This window comes from Mytilus galloprovincialis, chromosome 4 (assembly GCF_965363235.1).
Source record: "Mytilus galloprovincialis chromosome 4, xbMytGall1.hap1.1, whole genome shotgun sequence".
Lineage (NCBI taxonomy): Eukaryota > Metazoa > Mollusca > Bivalvia > Mytilida > Mytilidae > Mytilus > Mytilus galloprovincialis.
In genome coordinates, this window is record NC_134841.1 from 104146492 (window position 1) to 104164131 (window position 17640).

The 17640-nt window shown below is 32.8% G+C and overlaps 1 protein-coding gene across 3 annotated transcripts in view; it reads right to left on the reverse strand.

Annotated features, from left to right (window-relative positions):
* LOC143073715 (sacsin-like) overlaps positions 1 to 17640 on the reverse strand; it is a 48964-nt gene that overhangs the window by 16950 nt on the left and 14374 nt on the right. For 2 of the 3 annotated variants that reach the window (XM_076249479.1, XM_076249477.1), the window contains exons 2-5: positions 14729 to 14940; positions 11436 to 11545; positions 7503 to 7610; positions 3004 to 3151 (exon numbers count right to left, since the gene is read on the reverse strand). In XM_076249479.1, coding sequence (XP_076105594.1) covers positions 3004 to 3151; positions 7503 to 7610; positions 11436 to 11545; positions 14729 to 14921 — 559 coding nt within the window. In that variant the 5' untranslated portion in view covers positions 14922 to 14940. Of the gene's footprint in view, positions 1 to 3003; positions 3152 to 7502; positions 7611 to 11435; positions 11546 to 14728; positions 15068 to 17640 lie in introns of those variants that run through there. The other variant, XM_076249478.1, reaches the window with a different exon arrangement.

The following is a 17640-nucleotide window of genomic DNA, read 5'->3' on the forward strand; positions in this document are numbered from 1 at the left end:
AACTTGCATCCATTCTTTTGGGATGCAGGATTTTAACATCTTAAACTCTGCAATCCAGTTTGTTTTATTAATTAACTTTTTAAAAATAAAACTTTCGGATAAATTCCTTCACGATCGAATATGTCCTTAATATAAACCAATCCACTTTTAACCCAGCTCAGGAAAAACAAGCATTTGTTGCGATATTTAATATATTTATTTCCCCAAATAATCTGTTTTTTAATATTAGAAAAGTGATTAGAAAATGTTAATAAACCGCCTCCTGTTTTAACCCAACTTGAAATTACTTGTAAATAAAAATCGGGTATTTTTGCAAGTCCATCTATTGATTTAATATTATCTAAATTCATGTTAAAAACAAGAAAGATTTTATCAAGATTGTTAAAATATCAGTAGGAATAATCTTCCAATTCGGCATATTGGTTGTTGTTAATTTAGAGACCCATGAGGCTTTCAGTGCTGTAAAATAACTGTCAAAATTGATCATTCTTAACCCCCCTTTTTGGTAAAGTGTGTTTCTTTTTACTTTGTCATTTTTTCCTTCCCAAATATATTTGAAACAGCAGCTTTCAATTTCTTTCAAGTAAATATCTGGAACTTTGCACGAAGTAGCCAAAAATGTAAATTTAGGTAATATTAAAGATTTTATGATCAATATTTTCCCAACCATTGTTAATTTTCTTTTTTCCCATGTTTTAATTTATGATTTCATGTTATCTATTTTGGGTTCTTAATTTAACTTTTCACATTGAAGTCCATCGTGACCAAAATAAATGCCTAAAGCTTTGACAGGTTTGTCTGTCCAGCGTATGCCCTCAATCTTATCTACGCTGTTTATAAGCGCCCCAATTCAAATTCCTTCTGTTTTATTACGGCCTGAGAAAGAGCCAAATGTTTCAATTATATTCATAGCTTTAGATATATCTGATTTTGAACTACAAAACAGAGTTGTATCATCAGCTAATTGTGATATTTTGATGCTATGTGTTTTATTATCTATAGTTATACGAAAACCTTTAATGTCTGAGGTTTGCCTCAATCGCTCGGCCATAATTTCGACCAATAAAACAAAAAGTAAAGCCGATAAAGGCCCCCTTTGACAGATTCCTCTAGAGTTTTTAAAAATTTCGGATACCCCTCCATTATTTATTACACACGTCTGTATTCCCTTATATAATGTTTCCACCCATGATATGAAAGATTCATTAAAACCAAAATGTTTTAGAACACCTTACATAAATTCCCATTCCAAAGAATCAAAAGCTTTTGTAAAATCAACAATTATAGCCCCATCTATTCTGTTTGATTCTGCATAGTCCATTATATCTTGGATTTGCCGTAAATTAAATCCAATAAAACGATTTCTTACATATCCGGTTTGATCTTCATTAATTAATTTAGGAAGAAGTTTTTTTAGTCTCTGTGCTAAAACATGAGAGAGTATTTTCAAATCTATATTTAAAAATGATATTGGACGATAATTGTCTAAAGATAATGGATCATTTTTCTTGAATAATAAAGTAAGAACACCTGTTCGTTGTGTATATGAAAGAAGTTTTTCCTCATGTCCCTTATTTAGAACTTTTACTAACACTGTTTTTAATTTTTCCCACATTGTCTTATAAAATTCTAATGTTAAACCATCTAGACCAGGTGATTTATTTAACTTCATCGTGTTAATAGCTTTAGTACATTCATCTATAGTAACCTCCCCATCACAAATTTTAAAGTCATTTACATTTATCTCCCTTTCCATAACAGTATCACCTACATATTTATGCAGTAGATCTTTATCTGGAGCCGTGGTTGTATATAATATTTTATAATAGTTTTTAATCATTTCTAAAATTTGTTCTTGATTTGTTGTTACCTCGTTATTTTCATTTTTGAGTTTGTTAATAGATTTTTTTACCTGTCGCTGTTTTTCTAATCCCAGAAAATAATAATTATTCTTTTCCCCTAGTTCTATTCATTTCTCCCTTGATCTAATTTGAGCCCCCTTTGCTTTATATTCATAAATTGTGTCTAATTGTAATTCTAATTGTTTTATATTATTTGTTAGTGTTTCATCTTCGTTTAATTGTTCATCTCTGATTGTCATTATGTGTTCTAATTTGCTTTCTAATTTTCTTGTTGTCTCCCTTGATAATTTCGATTTTCTTTTACAGTATAGAATAGATTAGTCTCTAATTTCAATTTTTAGATTGTCCCATAATAGACGGATATCGCTTGATGGTCAGTCACCTTAATCAGTGCCGGCTTAATTTTACAATATTCAACAAGAGACTGAAATACTTTAGCAATTAAAATTAAATCTTTATCCTACTAGCTTGTATCGTATCCTTTCTTCTCCATGTAAACTGTTGTGTGCTTTTATGTAAAATACGCCGAATATCTATAAAATTATGATTTTTCATACGAACTTTTAAACTATTAACAGGCTCAGAAAATTTCGTATTTTTATTTAAGCTTTTCCTATCTAAAGTCTTCAAAGCTTCATTGAAATCACCTGCAACCAGAGTAATGCCTAAAGAATTTTCTTTTATAAAATTGTTTACTTTTTTAAAGAAAGATTTTCTATCTGTTCTATAATTTGGCGCGTAAAGACAAACTAAAGACAATATTGCATTGACCATTTTCACATTTAATAAAATAAGTCTGAGGTCATAATCGCAGAATTTATTAATAACCTCAATGTCTGCATATTTGTTGATACTAGTTTGAGAACAGTTTCTTAATAAATGTACTTTTCTTGCAATGCATGGTTAAACACAAAGGTTTGTTACAAAAAACATAAAAAAGAACTACTACATGAGATGAAACATTCAAAAAATATGTTGTAGGTGAAATGTGCTAACTAGATAATATTGATGGAGAGACAGATACAATCTGAAATATATACAGCTTTTGGTACACCAGTGGCAGATTCAGACCTCAAACCCTGCATCCAGCTCTGGAAACTTATATGCTTCCCTGGTTTTCTTCAAATAAAACACAACATACCTGTCATATGAAATACTGATTTGAAGCCAAGACCAAATCGTCCAACTTTTAGTGGTTCCTTCTCTTTCACACTGTTATAAATACTGATGATTCCCTTCCAGTCATCGTCTGAGAACATGGCATCATTGTACACAAATATACCAGGAGTCTACAACAAAAGGTCTTCTTTAGTATTTTGGAGTAACTATTTATCAGCTTCAGTCATGTTAGTCATACATCAAATGATTTAAGGGCAAAAACATCTTTTTTCATTTTTTTAATCAAATACTTAAATGAGAAAGAAAATATTTATGTTAGCAAACTTGTGCAAATAGCTCTTTATATCTTTTTGATATATCCTTTTGTTAGTAGCATTATTTTGTCAATGCTAATTATCTCAACAAGATGTACTATCAACCTAATAAGCCACCTCTTGCAATAGCATTAAGGGACAAAAACAGAACAATTGACCTGGAAATAATTTTTTTCTAACAAAATGAAAATGACAAGGGACAAGATAAGACAGATGGTCCCAAAGCAGAGGGTACTGTAAATTCATAAATTATTACTTGCATTAATACTGCAATTTTTTTCATTTCAGACTGAAATGTGCTTTTAATTTTAACGATTTTAAGGAAAATCCTATTCAATTCATATTAAATATTTAAATGCGAGTTTAAATTACTGCGCTTACAACTCTGTTGCAATTTTTGAAATAATAAAAACCTCGCAATAATATCTGAATTCACAGTTGTCAAATGTCTGAGGAAAACTAGGAAGGGTCTGTCCAAGGGTCAGAACAGAAAGCAGGCCTTTTTTAAAAAGACAATGAAATTTAAGTTAGAACTTTTTGGTCCAATGAAGAAGGATTTTACTACATAGTAAAATTAATAATGTACCCGTCAAAAAGTTAGTTGATACTGGTGCAACCATAACTAAATCAGATCAGATATCATATCTCACTTACCCAATTAGGTGACGGCATTTGGGGAATCAACCCCATTTCTTTGTAAATGTAAAGTAGAATTCCATTAGTCAGATGAGCCATTTGAACATGAAGTTTGGTTTGCTGACATTAGAAATGAAGGGATACTTGATTTTTTAGCCAAACACAGATGTGATATTTCTATAAAGGACTATAATCTGACAATGGATAATAAAACTAAGATACCGTTGTTTGCTTCATGTATGGATAAATGATGTTGTAAGATCGTTATTGCAGAAACAAGTACAGTTAGTTACATAAGTAATCTTAACAGGTATTCCTAGTAATGTTTTATGTAAATCAGAGTCCATAATGATTGAACCATCAGAAAGATTTACTGAAAAAATCATATGATTTTGGCAAGATCACCTTTGAAAACTGACCGCACGCATATCCCTTTAAAAGTATTAGATGCATGATATTACATGTAGTCTTGAAGAAGGGTCGGTCGATCAGCTGCAATTGATTAATACATTGTTGAAGTTAACAGTACCCATCAAATCTCCAGTTGTTCTGTCGCAAATAGGAATTCAAAAGTTCCATCCAATTTGGACTCATTGTTTTAAAATTTATCACAAGAAGAACACAGTGCAGAAAAATACTAATTAAAAAAATGCTATCAGACTTTAAAAAATATATTTTAAAAATCTTCAACAGATATTGGACGGACCAATATATTTAAACATGAAATAAACAATAGCAAACCAGCCTCCTCGGCAAGTTCCAATTGCAAATGGTTTAGAAGTAAGAAGCGAAATAGAGAAAATGAAAAATATGGGTGTAATAGAACCAAGTCAGAGTTCATAGTCAAGGCCAATAGTTTTGGTTAAAAAGAAAGATGGACCAATTTGGTTCTGTATCGAATATAGGCGGTTAAATGATGTGACTGTCAAAGATGAACATCCTTTACCAAGAATCAATCATTTCCTTGACATTCTCTCAAACACAAAGTTGTTTTCAACCATTGATATGAGGAAAGGGTACTGGCAGGTAGAGGTCAAGTAGAAAGACAAACCTAAAACAGCTTTTGTGACTGGAGATGACCGGTTCTGGCAATGGGTGACAATGCCATTTGGTCTCTGCAATACCTCGGTCACTTTTGAATGCATTGGAATACAAGAATGCGTTCATAGTACACAGATGCCCCACTCCCACTATCATTTTCCATGATCATTGGACCGTGAAATGGAGATCAAAATTCTAATTTGGCATTTAAATTAGAAATATCATATCATAGGGAACATGTGTACTTAGTTTCAAGTTGATTGGACTGCAACTTCATCAAAAACTACCTTGACCAAAAACTTTAACCTGAACTTCACACTATCATTTTTTATGTTCAGTGGACCGTGAAATTGGGGTCAAAACTTTAATTTGGCATTAACATTAGTAAGATCATATCACGGGGAACATGTGTACTAAGTTCTTCAAGTGGACTTCAACTTTATCAAAAACTACCTTGACCAAAAACTTTAACCTGAATCCTGGTGAACGGACGTACAGACCAGAAAACATAATGCCCCTCTACTCTACTATCATCGGTGGGGCATAGAAAGTGTTTTATCTGTTTTAACATCACAACTCTGTTTGGTTTATCTTAATGAATTGTCTTTGGTCCCTCTTTTCAGGATGAACTAGAACATTTGCAAGTGGTTTTCTTGCGAATTAAAGATGCAAGTTTGAAATTAAATCCAGATAAGTGCCATTTATTTCAAAACCACAGGTGTTAATTTTACGTCATGTTATTTCAAGTCAAGGTGTGTCAACAGATTCTGCAACAAGAATGTGTCCCAAGTACATGGATACCCCATCTGCACTATCATTTCCTATGTTCAGTGGACCATGAATATGAGATAAATCTCTAATTTGGCATTAGAAAGATCATATCATAGGGAACATACTTACTAAGTTTCAATTTGAAATTGGAGGTGTATTATTTCAACTGCAATTAGGCACTGAGCGTGTAATTGGAAATTTTAGTAAAAGTTTGAATAGTGCTAAACGTTCTTATTGTGTGACAAGGAGATAATTGCTTGCCTTGGTGTTGTGCGTGCACCATTTCAATTGTTATTTGTATGGTAGGAAATTTACAATCAGAACCAACCATAGCTCATTACGTTGGTTAAAAAACTTTAAAAATCCTGAAGGTCAACTAGAAGGTAGTTGGAAGTTCTTTTAGAATATGAATTTGTCATAGAACATAGGAGAGGGTAAGTCATTTGAATGTTGATGCCTTGTCTCAACGACCATGTTCTGACACAAACTGTAGATATTGTGAAAAGGTTGTTCAAAAGGAGCAGCAGTACATTGAGAACGAAATCCTTGGTAAAGAGATAGGTATTAATGTAACAGGCATCAAATCAGAAGATTTTGATGTGTCACATACGCACAATGTAGAGGTTGTGATGATCATCAATACATTCTGAGTTTATTACATAATGGAAATATACATACCACTCAACGCATTAAGGAAAGAACAACATGGAGATCCTGATCTTGAAAGATTGATCCAATTTAAAGAAGCCGAAATAGACCAATGTCAAATCAGAATCTCTAATGCAATTTCCCACTTTAAATTTTATTGGAGAGTTGGGATGTACTTTATTTAAGGTCAGGTGTTCTCTACCGAAAATGGGAATCATCTGATGGGGGTAGTTTTAAATGGCTACTTGTTCTCCCTAAACTGTTCGGATGTTTTTTTTATTTGGATCTCAATACAAAAATATCAGAGAAACTTTAAATATGATTAAGCATTTGAAAACTACTCTTGGTATGAATTTTAATCTATTTTTAGTAACTTTGAACTTGATCTTAAACATTTTGACCTCAGAACTATTAGTCTTCTATGTATCAGTATTTCGAAAACATTCTTCTAGCACAATTTTCTGTCAATTTTTAATGAACAAAGAGAAAATGAACAAAAATAAACAGCTGCGCCATGAACGCATGATGCGCCCGACGTCTTGTGTGGAAGTTTTATGCAATAATCATAAATAGTTTCTGAGAAAGTTTTAAGCAATAACCATATATTGTTTTTGAGACACGGCGGGACATGTGAAACCCCCAACCCTGTTTTTTTTTTTACAAAAAACTAAATATCACTAAAATAAAATTTTGAATCAAAACCAAAAAGTAATCAGATCTTTAGATTAATATAACAAAGAAGTGTGTAAAGTTTTAAGCAATAATCATAAATTATTTTTGAGATACGGCGCGACATGTAAAAAAACCCTCCCCTGTTTAACAGTTTAACAGTTTAACGGTACGACATGTTTACGCCGGACAGACGGACGGACAGACAGACGGATGGACACCGGACATTTGTATACCATAAAACGTCCCGTCAAAATTTTGACGGGCGTATAAAAAAACCTTGTTTTTAAAATAAATTGTGATATTTCTCTCATTGTATCAAAGTTTCTTTATAAAACAGTTTACATTACAGTGACAACATATGTGTGAAATAACAAGATTCACTATCTGAAGTGTATATATATGAAAATGAAGTTTTATGTTTACTACTATGCTTATTTACTTTGAAATACTGTTTAATTGTAGAATTTCCTCCAGGATCTCTACTTCTGCTGTCGTACATGATTTTCATACAATTTGCCCCAGCATCCTCAGCATTCTGTACCATTTCCTGTTAATGAAATAACAAATAATATATAAGGCAAAATCATACCTGCCATTGAACCCTCCCAAAAAAAAGTGTGGAAAACTGATAATTCTGGAATTTTCTAAGTCATATGACCATAACTCTGCACAAAATCATCAGATCATAAGAAATTAGGAAGTTGATGTGAAACTTGTCATAATAAAACAACACACCAAATATGTAATCAATATCTTCAACCATGAAGAATTTTTTTTAAGGAAACTATTTTGCCGATCTGACATACATGATGTATGGGCAGACAGACGGACAGAAGGAGACAGACAGATAGACAGAAAACTGTATAGCTAAGATAAATAAAATGCTTCGCTGAGCGCAACCTGATACTACGGCAGAGGTTAAACCATGAACAGCTTGGGCAAACTAGGACACAATGTTCAAGCTTGATATTGTCTGAATTAGGATTGTGATCAAATTTTTAACATAGGTTTCTGACACATAACAAAAGTCAAGGTTTTACAAATCTATTGGTCAATACTGTGCAATTAAAGATTTCTTTTCTTGAAACTTTTCAAGTTTGTAATTTGAAATTTAAGTTATTTTTTTTAAACCCCTTCAAACATTTGAACCTTCAAACTTTTAGACCCCCCTTCGCAGCAATTACTGCAACACTTGATATAAGCCTTTCCTTTGAAGTATGGCCTCTTGTAAAATTTCAGAGAGATCCATACACTTAAACGCAAGTTGTTGTCTGGAAACTAGAAAAATGGTTGTTTTTTTTGGCCCTTTAATGGCCCATTTTTCCTGCATGAATGGGGCAATAACCCCTAAACTCAATCCCACCCTTCCATTTGTGGTATGTAACTTGGTGGTACAATGTCTGAGAGAGATCCATACACTAACACACAAGTTATTGTCTAGAAACTACAAAAATTATTGTTTTTTTACCCCTTTTAGGCCCTTAATTCTGGAATTTTGGGACACCATATTACCCCAAAATGAATCCAAACCTTCTACTTGGTATATTAAACATTGTGGTGCTATCTCAGAGCAATTGAAATACTTATACACAAGTTATCATCCTGAAAGTAGAATCAAAGAGCTGATAGCTCTGAAGTGGAAGAAGGTGAATAAAAGGTAACTTGAATTACCATAAAAGCAGCCCCACTAACCCAGGCTGCTTTGTTCCATTATCGTTATAATGTATTTTTTTTCTTCAAACAAGAAAAGGTCATAAGTACATGGATTTCCCATCCGTACAATCATTTTCTATGTTCAGTTGACTATGAAAATTAGGTAAAATCTTTAATTTGGCAATAAAATTAAGAAGATCATATCATAAGGAACACATGTGTACTAAGTTTCAAGTTGATTGGATTTCAACTTCATCAAAAACTACCTCGACCATAAACTTTATAACCAGAAGCAGGACGGACGGACAGACTAGAAAACATATTGCCCACAAATGGAGCTTAAAAAAGTAAGGCTCGTTACATACCCGCCAACTTTTGAAAGTTCCCAATTCCCATATGGGTTTTTCCTGCACAAATTTTTTTTTAAAGGTTACAATTTTTAGCGATGTATTTTGCACGATCTGGATTGTCTAGAAAAAGTGTCATATTTGTATGATTAACTTACATGCCTTTTTCTTAAGTCTGTTTGCATGATTCTAGTTTTAATTCGATAGAAAAAATATACATGAAGCTAGCAGACCAGGGTTTATTTTCCAGAGTAAGAATATTAGATGCTTGTTGAAATTTCCAATTTTAAATTATGTACAAAGATGGACCTTTAACAGGTTGGGAACAACACTCCAAATGAGATTAACCTAACTGGAAGATCAGTATAACCCACTGTAAAAAATGAGCACCAAAAAAGTCATTTATATTCATATTATTTGATGAAACTTTTCCCCAAGAACTATATGCATCTATTTAGTACTGAATAGTCAAAACATGTCAAAAGAATTTTCTGTTGTTTCTAAACTTATATATCTTTTTTAATAATTTGACCCCTCATTTAGAAAAGTTGTTCCAAATATGAATTTTCCCACTTTTGAGTTTAATAAAAATCTTCAAAATGTACTTTATTTTTTTTCAACAGTAAAATGACCCCTTGTTTTAGGGACAGTCCCTCATTTAAGGGACACCACTCATAATTGGGGTGGGGGTGGGGTGGGGGGTCCCAACCTAAATACAAAAATAAAATATGTTACAACCAGTATTATGTCAATAAATTGTCAATAAATTAGTGAAAAAATACTATTTACTATCTTTATCATGTTTTTGGTAGTACAGTAGACTCCGGCCAATGGGATACCCAGATTGTCAGCTAAAAATATGTGATTACCCGATATATTCAATAAGACGATGAATGTATATTCATTAAATATTCTACAATAATAAGTAGATCTATTGCTTAATATGTGAAAGGGCTGGAGGATTGATGGAGTGATTTTTATCAATAACATCACCACGATGTTTGTGAAATAAAATTATCAGCTGATTATGTAGCTAATGAATAAATTTGTTTCCACTTGCAGTTTTTAAATCCTATATTTATTAAAATCAATTAAATGTCCTGAAATATTTATGTAAATTATTATCTTCCATCCATAGTTTGTCTTTACTTGTTTAGTAAACAAATTATTTACATTTTCACACAGGTAAACTAATTTGGCTATAAATAGATCACAGCATGTCTGTGTAGAATCTCTTATCAAAAATCGTAATTGTTATAATTTTATTTCTTTAAATAATCAAATTTAAATTTATGAAAATATTCATGATTGATAAAATAGTATTGCTTGAAGTATACGCTTTCAGAGACTATTTATGTTTAGGTCATGGTTCTTCACATACTTGTAAACAAACCAATATGGCCGACACACGTGATTACCTTTGCACATGAAAAAAATATTTCTGACAAAAGTCAGATTTCTCTTGTCAAAAGGAATTTATATTTATATTGCAATACATTCTTCAGAAGGAGGTACATAGAGTTTCAATTATATTTCTATTTCTATGAGCTTAGATTTTAATCACATTCTCCAAACAGCAACGTATTGCTCTTGTCAACTGAGTCTTGAATAATTTTATAAATAGATTCAAACCATTTGGAGTAGAAGGGCATCTAATTCACATGACAAAGGAAAACAATGAATTATGACAACAATTTAATAAGAAATATATCCTTTTTATTTACAAAAAAACAAAATCTTCTTGTCTGCAGGATTGCAAATTCGTAACTTCAAGGGCGAACTTGTAAACAGGGCGAGTTGTCCCGATACCAAATTCACGCATGCGTAATACAAATATCTACAGTTAAAACATCCTGTGACAAATAAACAAAGACCAAATAACGTTCATGTGGATGAGATGAAATATGATAATTTACATAATTAAAAGGGTCATATTTACGATAGTGATTGTTTTTCAATCCTAATTTACAAATTAAATGATTCAGATGCCTAATCATGTGTAAAAATCGGTGTCAGGAATCTTAAGTTGTTATGAAATTGTAATACACGAAACGAATGCGGCATACGGAGGCTCAATGCCAAAGGTCAGCCCCTTAAGTCTTCAGAAGACTTGACGTCTTCTTCCACTAAAAATGCTTGTTTTGGGGCCCTTTTGAGCCCACAATTTGTAAACCAGTGGGACCATCATCCCTAAAATCAACCAAGCCTTCCTTTTGTGGTATTGAAACTTCTTATTAAATTTCAAAGAGATCTATACTCGTAAACTAAAGTTATTGTTTGGAAACTAGATGTGTCTTTGGACAATGACGCAGACAACAACATGTTAGCATTATACAATGCAAAAACATTTTTGAGGTCGTATAAAAACTTACACGCAACATTTGTTCATCATCTGGGTATTCCCCTAGGATAGTCTGCAGTTGTCGCAGTAAAGTGGGTCGATTCATTTCATAGGTTGTCTCGCCATCTGAATCTTCTTGGTCTGTGAATAAAATTTTTAAAAAACAAGTGAGACTGTGAGCTACTGCTAACGTACCGACACCAAATATTTCTGTAGAGAGGAAGATGCTAAATGATAAATGTGTAAACGCATCATCCAGTATAGCTGACTTATATGAACCCTGAAACCAAATTTCAAAAATGTATTGTAGTTCCTGAGAAAAATGTGACGAATAATATCCATGGCAAGGGCTGAGAGATTGACTGACAGCTATTTTAAACATATTTTACTGTTCAAAATGACAAATGGATTAGACAAGTTTTATAACTTAAGCCTCGGTCACACCTTACCAGATAGCTCGAAAGGACGCCTAAAAATTTTTCAATCGGGTCATGTCCGTTAGACGTCCTTCCATATTAGTTCCATGTCTGTTAGGCGTACGTTTTATTGGTCGACGTCCATTCTGACCGGTGGAAAATTTTGGAAAATTTTGATAACTTTGAACAGACGTTAAACGGATAAAATGTCCGTTGAACGTCTGTTGGGCGTCCGTTTTGTATGGTACTTGTCTGTTTCGTTTCCATTTTGTATGAACGAATGAGAAACGGACTTCTACCAGACATATAATGGATAAAACGGATGATGAACGGATCTGAAACGGATAAATGCCAATTATTGGTATGTCAGATTTCTTAAGTTTCATGAATTCTTATTATTCATAATCGACCTTAGAGTAAGGGCAATTCTTCACAAGCAAGCAGCTCTTATTCAGGTCAGACACTGACCTTTTGCGGTATTTTGAAGAATAAACCAAAACCAGTTACACCTAAACATTTTGATTATTTATGCGATGTACATGTACTATTATTGTGGCCTTTAACTTTTCCGTGTGTATTGTTCATCTGTTTTATCCAGTACGCTTCCGTTAGGTGTCCGTTTTATGCGGTACTCGTCCGTTGGATGTACTTTGACATCCATTCTGTCCAGTATGTTTCCGTTTCTTGTACGTTGCATATCCGGGGTGTGTCCGTTTGGCATCCGTTACACGTCCAGTTTATTATTTTACAGATAACAATTTTGTCAACGGACAACTTTTATTTTCATCCGTTATGCGTCCGTTCGTGCTATCCTGTAAGGTGTGACCGAGGCTTAAGTAATGACTTCTCTGACTAACAGCTAGAAAGTAAAACAGTATACCTTTTCTTTTTTTAAAGTAGGGGTATAATTAAACATAGCTAGACTATATTAATGAACAATGAAAAAGAGGTCACTATCATATGAACCCTACAGAAATGTTCACATGACAATCATTCCATACAACAAATATAGTTGACCATGCAATTGCTTCTAGTAGTTCACCAGAAAACTAAACTTTGATTACAAACCCATTAAATGAGGTCCCATCCAGGTGAACCATGTCTGATAGATATTTAGACCTTGCCAGCATCGCATATACCAAATATAATACTGTTACCTTTAGGCCTATAACTTATAACGAGGAAGTAATTCACAAAACAATTAACTTAAAACATTTTCAAGCAGTCGCTAGGCCATGAAATGAGGTCAAAACAAGGAATTATTCAAATCAGGAATGATTTTTGAATGATGGAAAATTGACAAAAAATATATGATGAAAACTAACCCAATTTGGGAGAGTTTATTCAGTTATCAGCATATCAGGAGGGGTTAGTTAGTTCATACTGAAATATTAGCAAAAGTTAAATTAACCGTGTCAATGGGTGCATGTTTAGCCTAATCCTCTTCAGTTTTGTTCATTTATTTATAATCAAGGTTCCAGAATTCAAAATTATTGCAGATCTAAATATTCCTTGTTTCAACGACAATCGACATATGAAAGACAAAAACTTCTGTTGCATTTAAAGGTATCTGCATTCAAAGAACAAAGCATCTATGCTTCGCGTATATCGATCTGTCTTCTGAAATATAAAGCTTTATACAATTAGTAATGCTGTATAAAGGCAATATAACTTACTACTGATTTATATCAATAGGGCAACGTCATTGATGTTTTTGGTACTACGGCCAACAGTGGCGGATCCAGGGGGAGGGTTCTGGGGTTGGAACCCCCTCTTTTCTTTGGCCAATCAATGCATTTGAATGGGGACATATGGATGGAACCCCCTTTTTGAAATGGCTGGATTCGCCCCTGGCCCAATATACTCAAATTGTTCAATAATAAATATTACTCATGGAATGGCATACATATAAATATTCTATGACTGGTGGGAAATGACTATAATGTATTACATAACAAATAAGTTTTATGACAAGATAATAACGCCCCTATGTCACTGTAATAGTCAGTTAGCTATTATAATAACGCCCCTATGTCACTGTAATAGTCAGTCAGCTATTATAATAACGCCCCTATGTCACTGTAATAGTCAGTCAGCTATTATAATTACGCCCCTATGTCACTGTAATAGTCAGTCAGCTATTATAATAACGCCCCTGTCACTGTAATAGTCAGTCAGCTATTATAATAACGCCCCTATGTCACTGTAATAGTCAGTCAGCTATTATAATTACGCCCCTATGTCACTGTAATAGTCAGTCAGCTATTATAATAACGCCCCTATGTCACTGTAATAGTCAGTCAGCTATTATAATTACGCCCCTATGTCACTGTAATAGTCAGTCAGCTATTATAATAACGCCCCTATGTCACTGTAATAGTCAGTCAGCTATTATAACGCCCCTATGTCACTGTAATAGTCAGTCAGCTATTATAATAACGCCCCTATGTCACTGTTATAGTCAGTCAGCTATTATAATTACGCCCCTATGTCACTGTAATAGTCAGTCAGCTATTATAATAACGCCCCTATGTCACTGTAATAGTCAGTCAGCTATTATAATTACGCCCCTATGTCACTGTTATAGTCAGTCAGCTATTATAATTACGCCCCTATGTCACTGTAATAGTCAGTCAGCTATTATAATAACGCCCCTATGTCACTGTTATAGTCAGTCAGCTATTATAATTACGCCCCTATGTCACTGTAATAGTCAGTCAGCTTATTATAATAACGCCCCTATGTCACTGTTATAGTCAGTCAGCTATTATAATTACGCCCCTATGTCACTGTAATAGTCAGTCAGCTATTATAATAACGCCCCTATGTCACTGTAATAGTCAGTCAGCTATTATCATGATTATTGTTTTTTGCCTTGAATATGACTGATATTATAAAACTCCCTTACCAGAACCTTTAGAAGGATCCTCCTTATCTGTATGTGCCATTGTAGGTGATTCTTTTTCCTCCCTTTCTAATGATGTATCATTATCCCTGTCTGTCATCTCCTTCAACTCATCAACACCATGTAACCGTCGTTTCTTGGATACATCATCTGATGGGTTTTTAGGTTTCCTCTTTTTTTCACGCCCACCATCCATTGTCGCTGGTTCTTAATTTCTGGATGTATAAAGCATTATGTGTTAAAAGTATTATGTAAGTATTAAAGATCAGTAGTGTCATCACAGGTTTCAAATTTATAAAATTCCCCATTTGATTTTCAGAATTTTCTACTTTCCTTTTCCTGTATATTTTCTGGAAATCAATGTGTTATGACTTATCTCCACTTTATCTCATTATATGTCACTCCACCATAACATCTTTATCTTTAGTTTTCTGTAAATCGTTAGTAGTTTTGTCATTGTTTTTATTGTGAACATTAGAGTTGTTTGTTTTCCCTCGACTTATGGTTTTATATTCAGTTTTTTTTAATAAGCATCCAAATTATAGGTTCATAACTAAAATCTATAATTTGTTTCCAATAAATTTTAAATGTATGTTGACGGACAAGAGTAAAACTCAATGCCCATTCCACTAAGGAACACTAAGCATAAAAATAGAATTGGTGGACATGGTAGATAGACATCTATTCATTTTTCTATAATTGTTAAATGCCATTAAAAATCTGGTTCTTGTATTACACTCCTACAGGAAGAACTTTTTATATTTATATAAAAATAAACAGCTATGTCTTGTTTTTTTTTGTTTAATTTTGTTGCTTTTTTTTTTTTACATGTTTTAAGAATTTGTTACAATTTTAGCAATAGTGAACATTCTAATGGAAATTCAGATGACATATATGGACCATAATTTGCTATTGGGCTCCGTTTCCTATAACTATAGAAAAGTGATAAAATTTGAATTACTGTAAGAAAAGTTGTAACTACATCTAAAGATGCCATTATTTTTATTAACATACAAGTGTATGCTACTCTTCCCTAGAAAAAAATATTGAAATATACGAATTTCAAAGATTCTACAACCGTATTTTTGTGTCGTTTCTCGCGTTACTTTTTGCTTCCGAAGAGCATAACGCTGACTGATTTATAGATAATCGTCACCGGCAAATTCGTAACTTTTGCTTTCAAATAACAAAGAACATCGACCAATAAGAATAGTGAGAAGAAAATGCCGAGAACTATAAGTATTTATGTAGCAGATGTAAGAACAGTGGCGTGATTTTTGTGTCCGATTTCGTAACGCAAATTTTAGATGATGTAATCTGCTTTGTTGTAATAGAATTCTTAAAAACAATATGCAAATATGAACTCTCGCGAGATGTTCAAACAGGTAAATCAGAGATGATTTACATTCTTGTTTTGATCTTCGTAATAATTAAGTAAGAAAATGACGTTATCGTTATGCGTTACATTTCACACGAAACAAAAGTCCAGTTATTTATTAAAATTGTTTTTGTCCTTAAATTCTAATCATTTCCGGTCATACGAGATACATGTGACTAACATGTGATCACGCCCTTACAGCCGGACATACAATATACTAGTTCTAAACATTGTTTTTGTGACCAACGGGATGTTAGCAAACATAATCTGTAGACTTGTTTCGACTTGTTTAAAAAAGGAAAATACAATTTTCAAAGAGATTGCGCCGGGGGTCTATTATTATTCCTATGTGCATAATGTTACATACGATCTTGTGTGAAAATAAATGCCCAATGACTTGACAAAATCGATTTCAAATTTGACCGACGTTTAAACACACTACGTTTCCCAATAACGATGTAAAGTTGGTAACTTTGTCACAATTTTTAATTATTTTTTTTTATTCATGTTCTGCAAACACTTTTCAGAAACGCAATAAACTTGTCAAAGGAAAAGTAAACTTTTACCAGGCATGACTTGAAAGAAAGTACTTTATTGATTTTAGCCCACTAAAGTAGGTTAAAATGTGGAAACCATGTAGATGGTGTACAGGTCACAAATATCACATGGTGCATATTTTAAAGATTTTAATTCCAAGTTAAAAGTTTTTTTCTTTACTGGATTTAAAGAATTTTACATTGCCAATGATTTGGAATAAATTTTATATAACTGGAATTTCAAAACCAAATATAAATATATTTTTTTGGCCAAAACATCAAGATACAACGATTATGGTATCCTGTATCAATGAAGAAAATATGGAAAATTCTGAATAAATTGTACTAATTGTTTTCAAAACAAGCACATATTTAGGAGTTTTATAATACTGTTACATTTAAGATGGATTTTAAGAAAAAGTATACTGTTCAGATTATTTTAAGCAGATTTTGCAATAAAATAAAACTAAAAAAATGCTTTCGGTTTCTTATGGTTTCCTGTCACGTTTAAAAAAAACTTTAATATAACATTGAAAATAGATTTTAAATATTAACATGAAGCAAGTAACACTAGTAATGGTGTTTATTTATGCCTTTTGAATTATATTGTGCAAAATAAAGAAAATAAAGATTGGTTTCCTGTTTGGTTTCACGTAAACGGTGAATCAAAATGTATTAATTTTTTCTCGAAAAACTCATTTGTTCCATTCATACTATTCTAACACCAACACAACCCACAAAATAAAAGTTAAAATTTTAGAACTTATAAAAAAGGATACAAAAAGAAACCAAAGGCCGAATACCAAATTATGGTCCATATCTGTAGTTTCATCATGGAAGTGCAAGTTCCACAACAGCCCTCAATGCAGTCTACTGAAATGGTCGCCCGGGTGACTTTAAAAGCTATTTGGCAACCAAAAATTCATATCTGGTCACCATTTGGGCTTTCTGAGAATATTGAAGATCTGGCAACTGAAGAATTTGCCATGATCAGTCAGGTT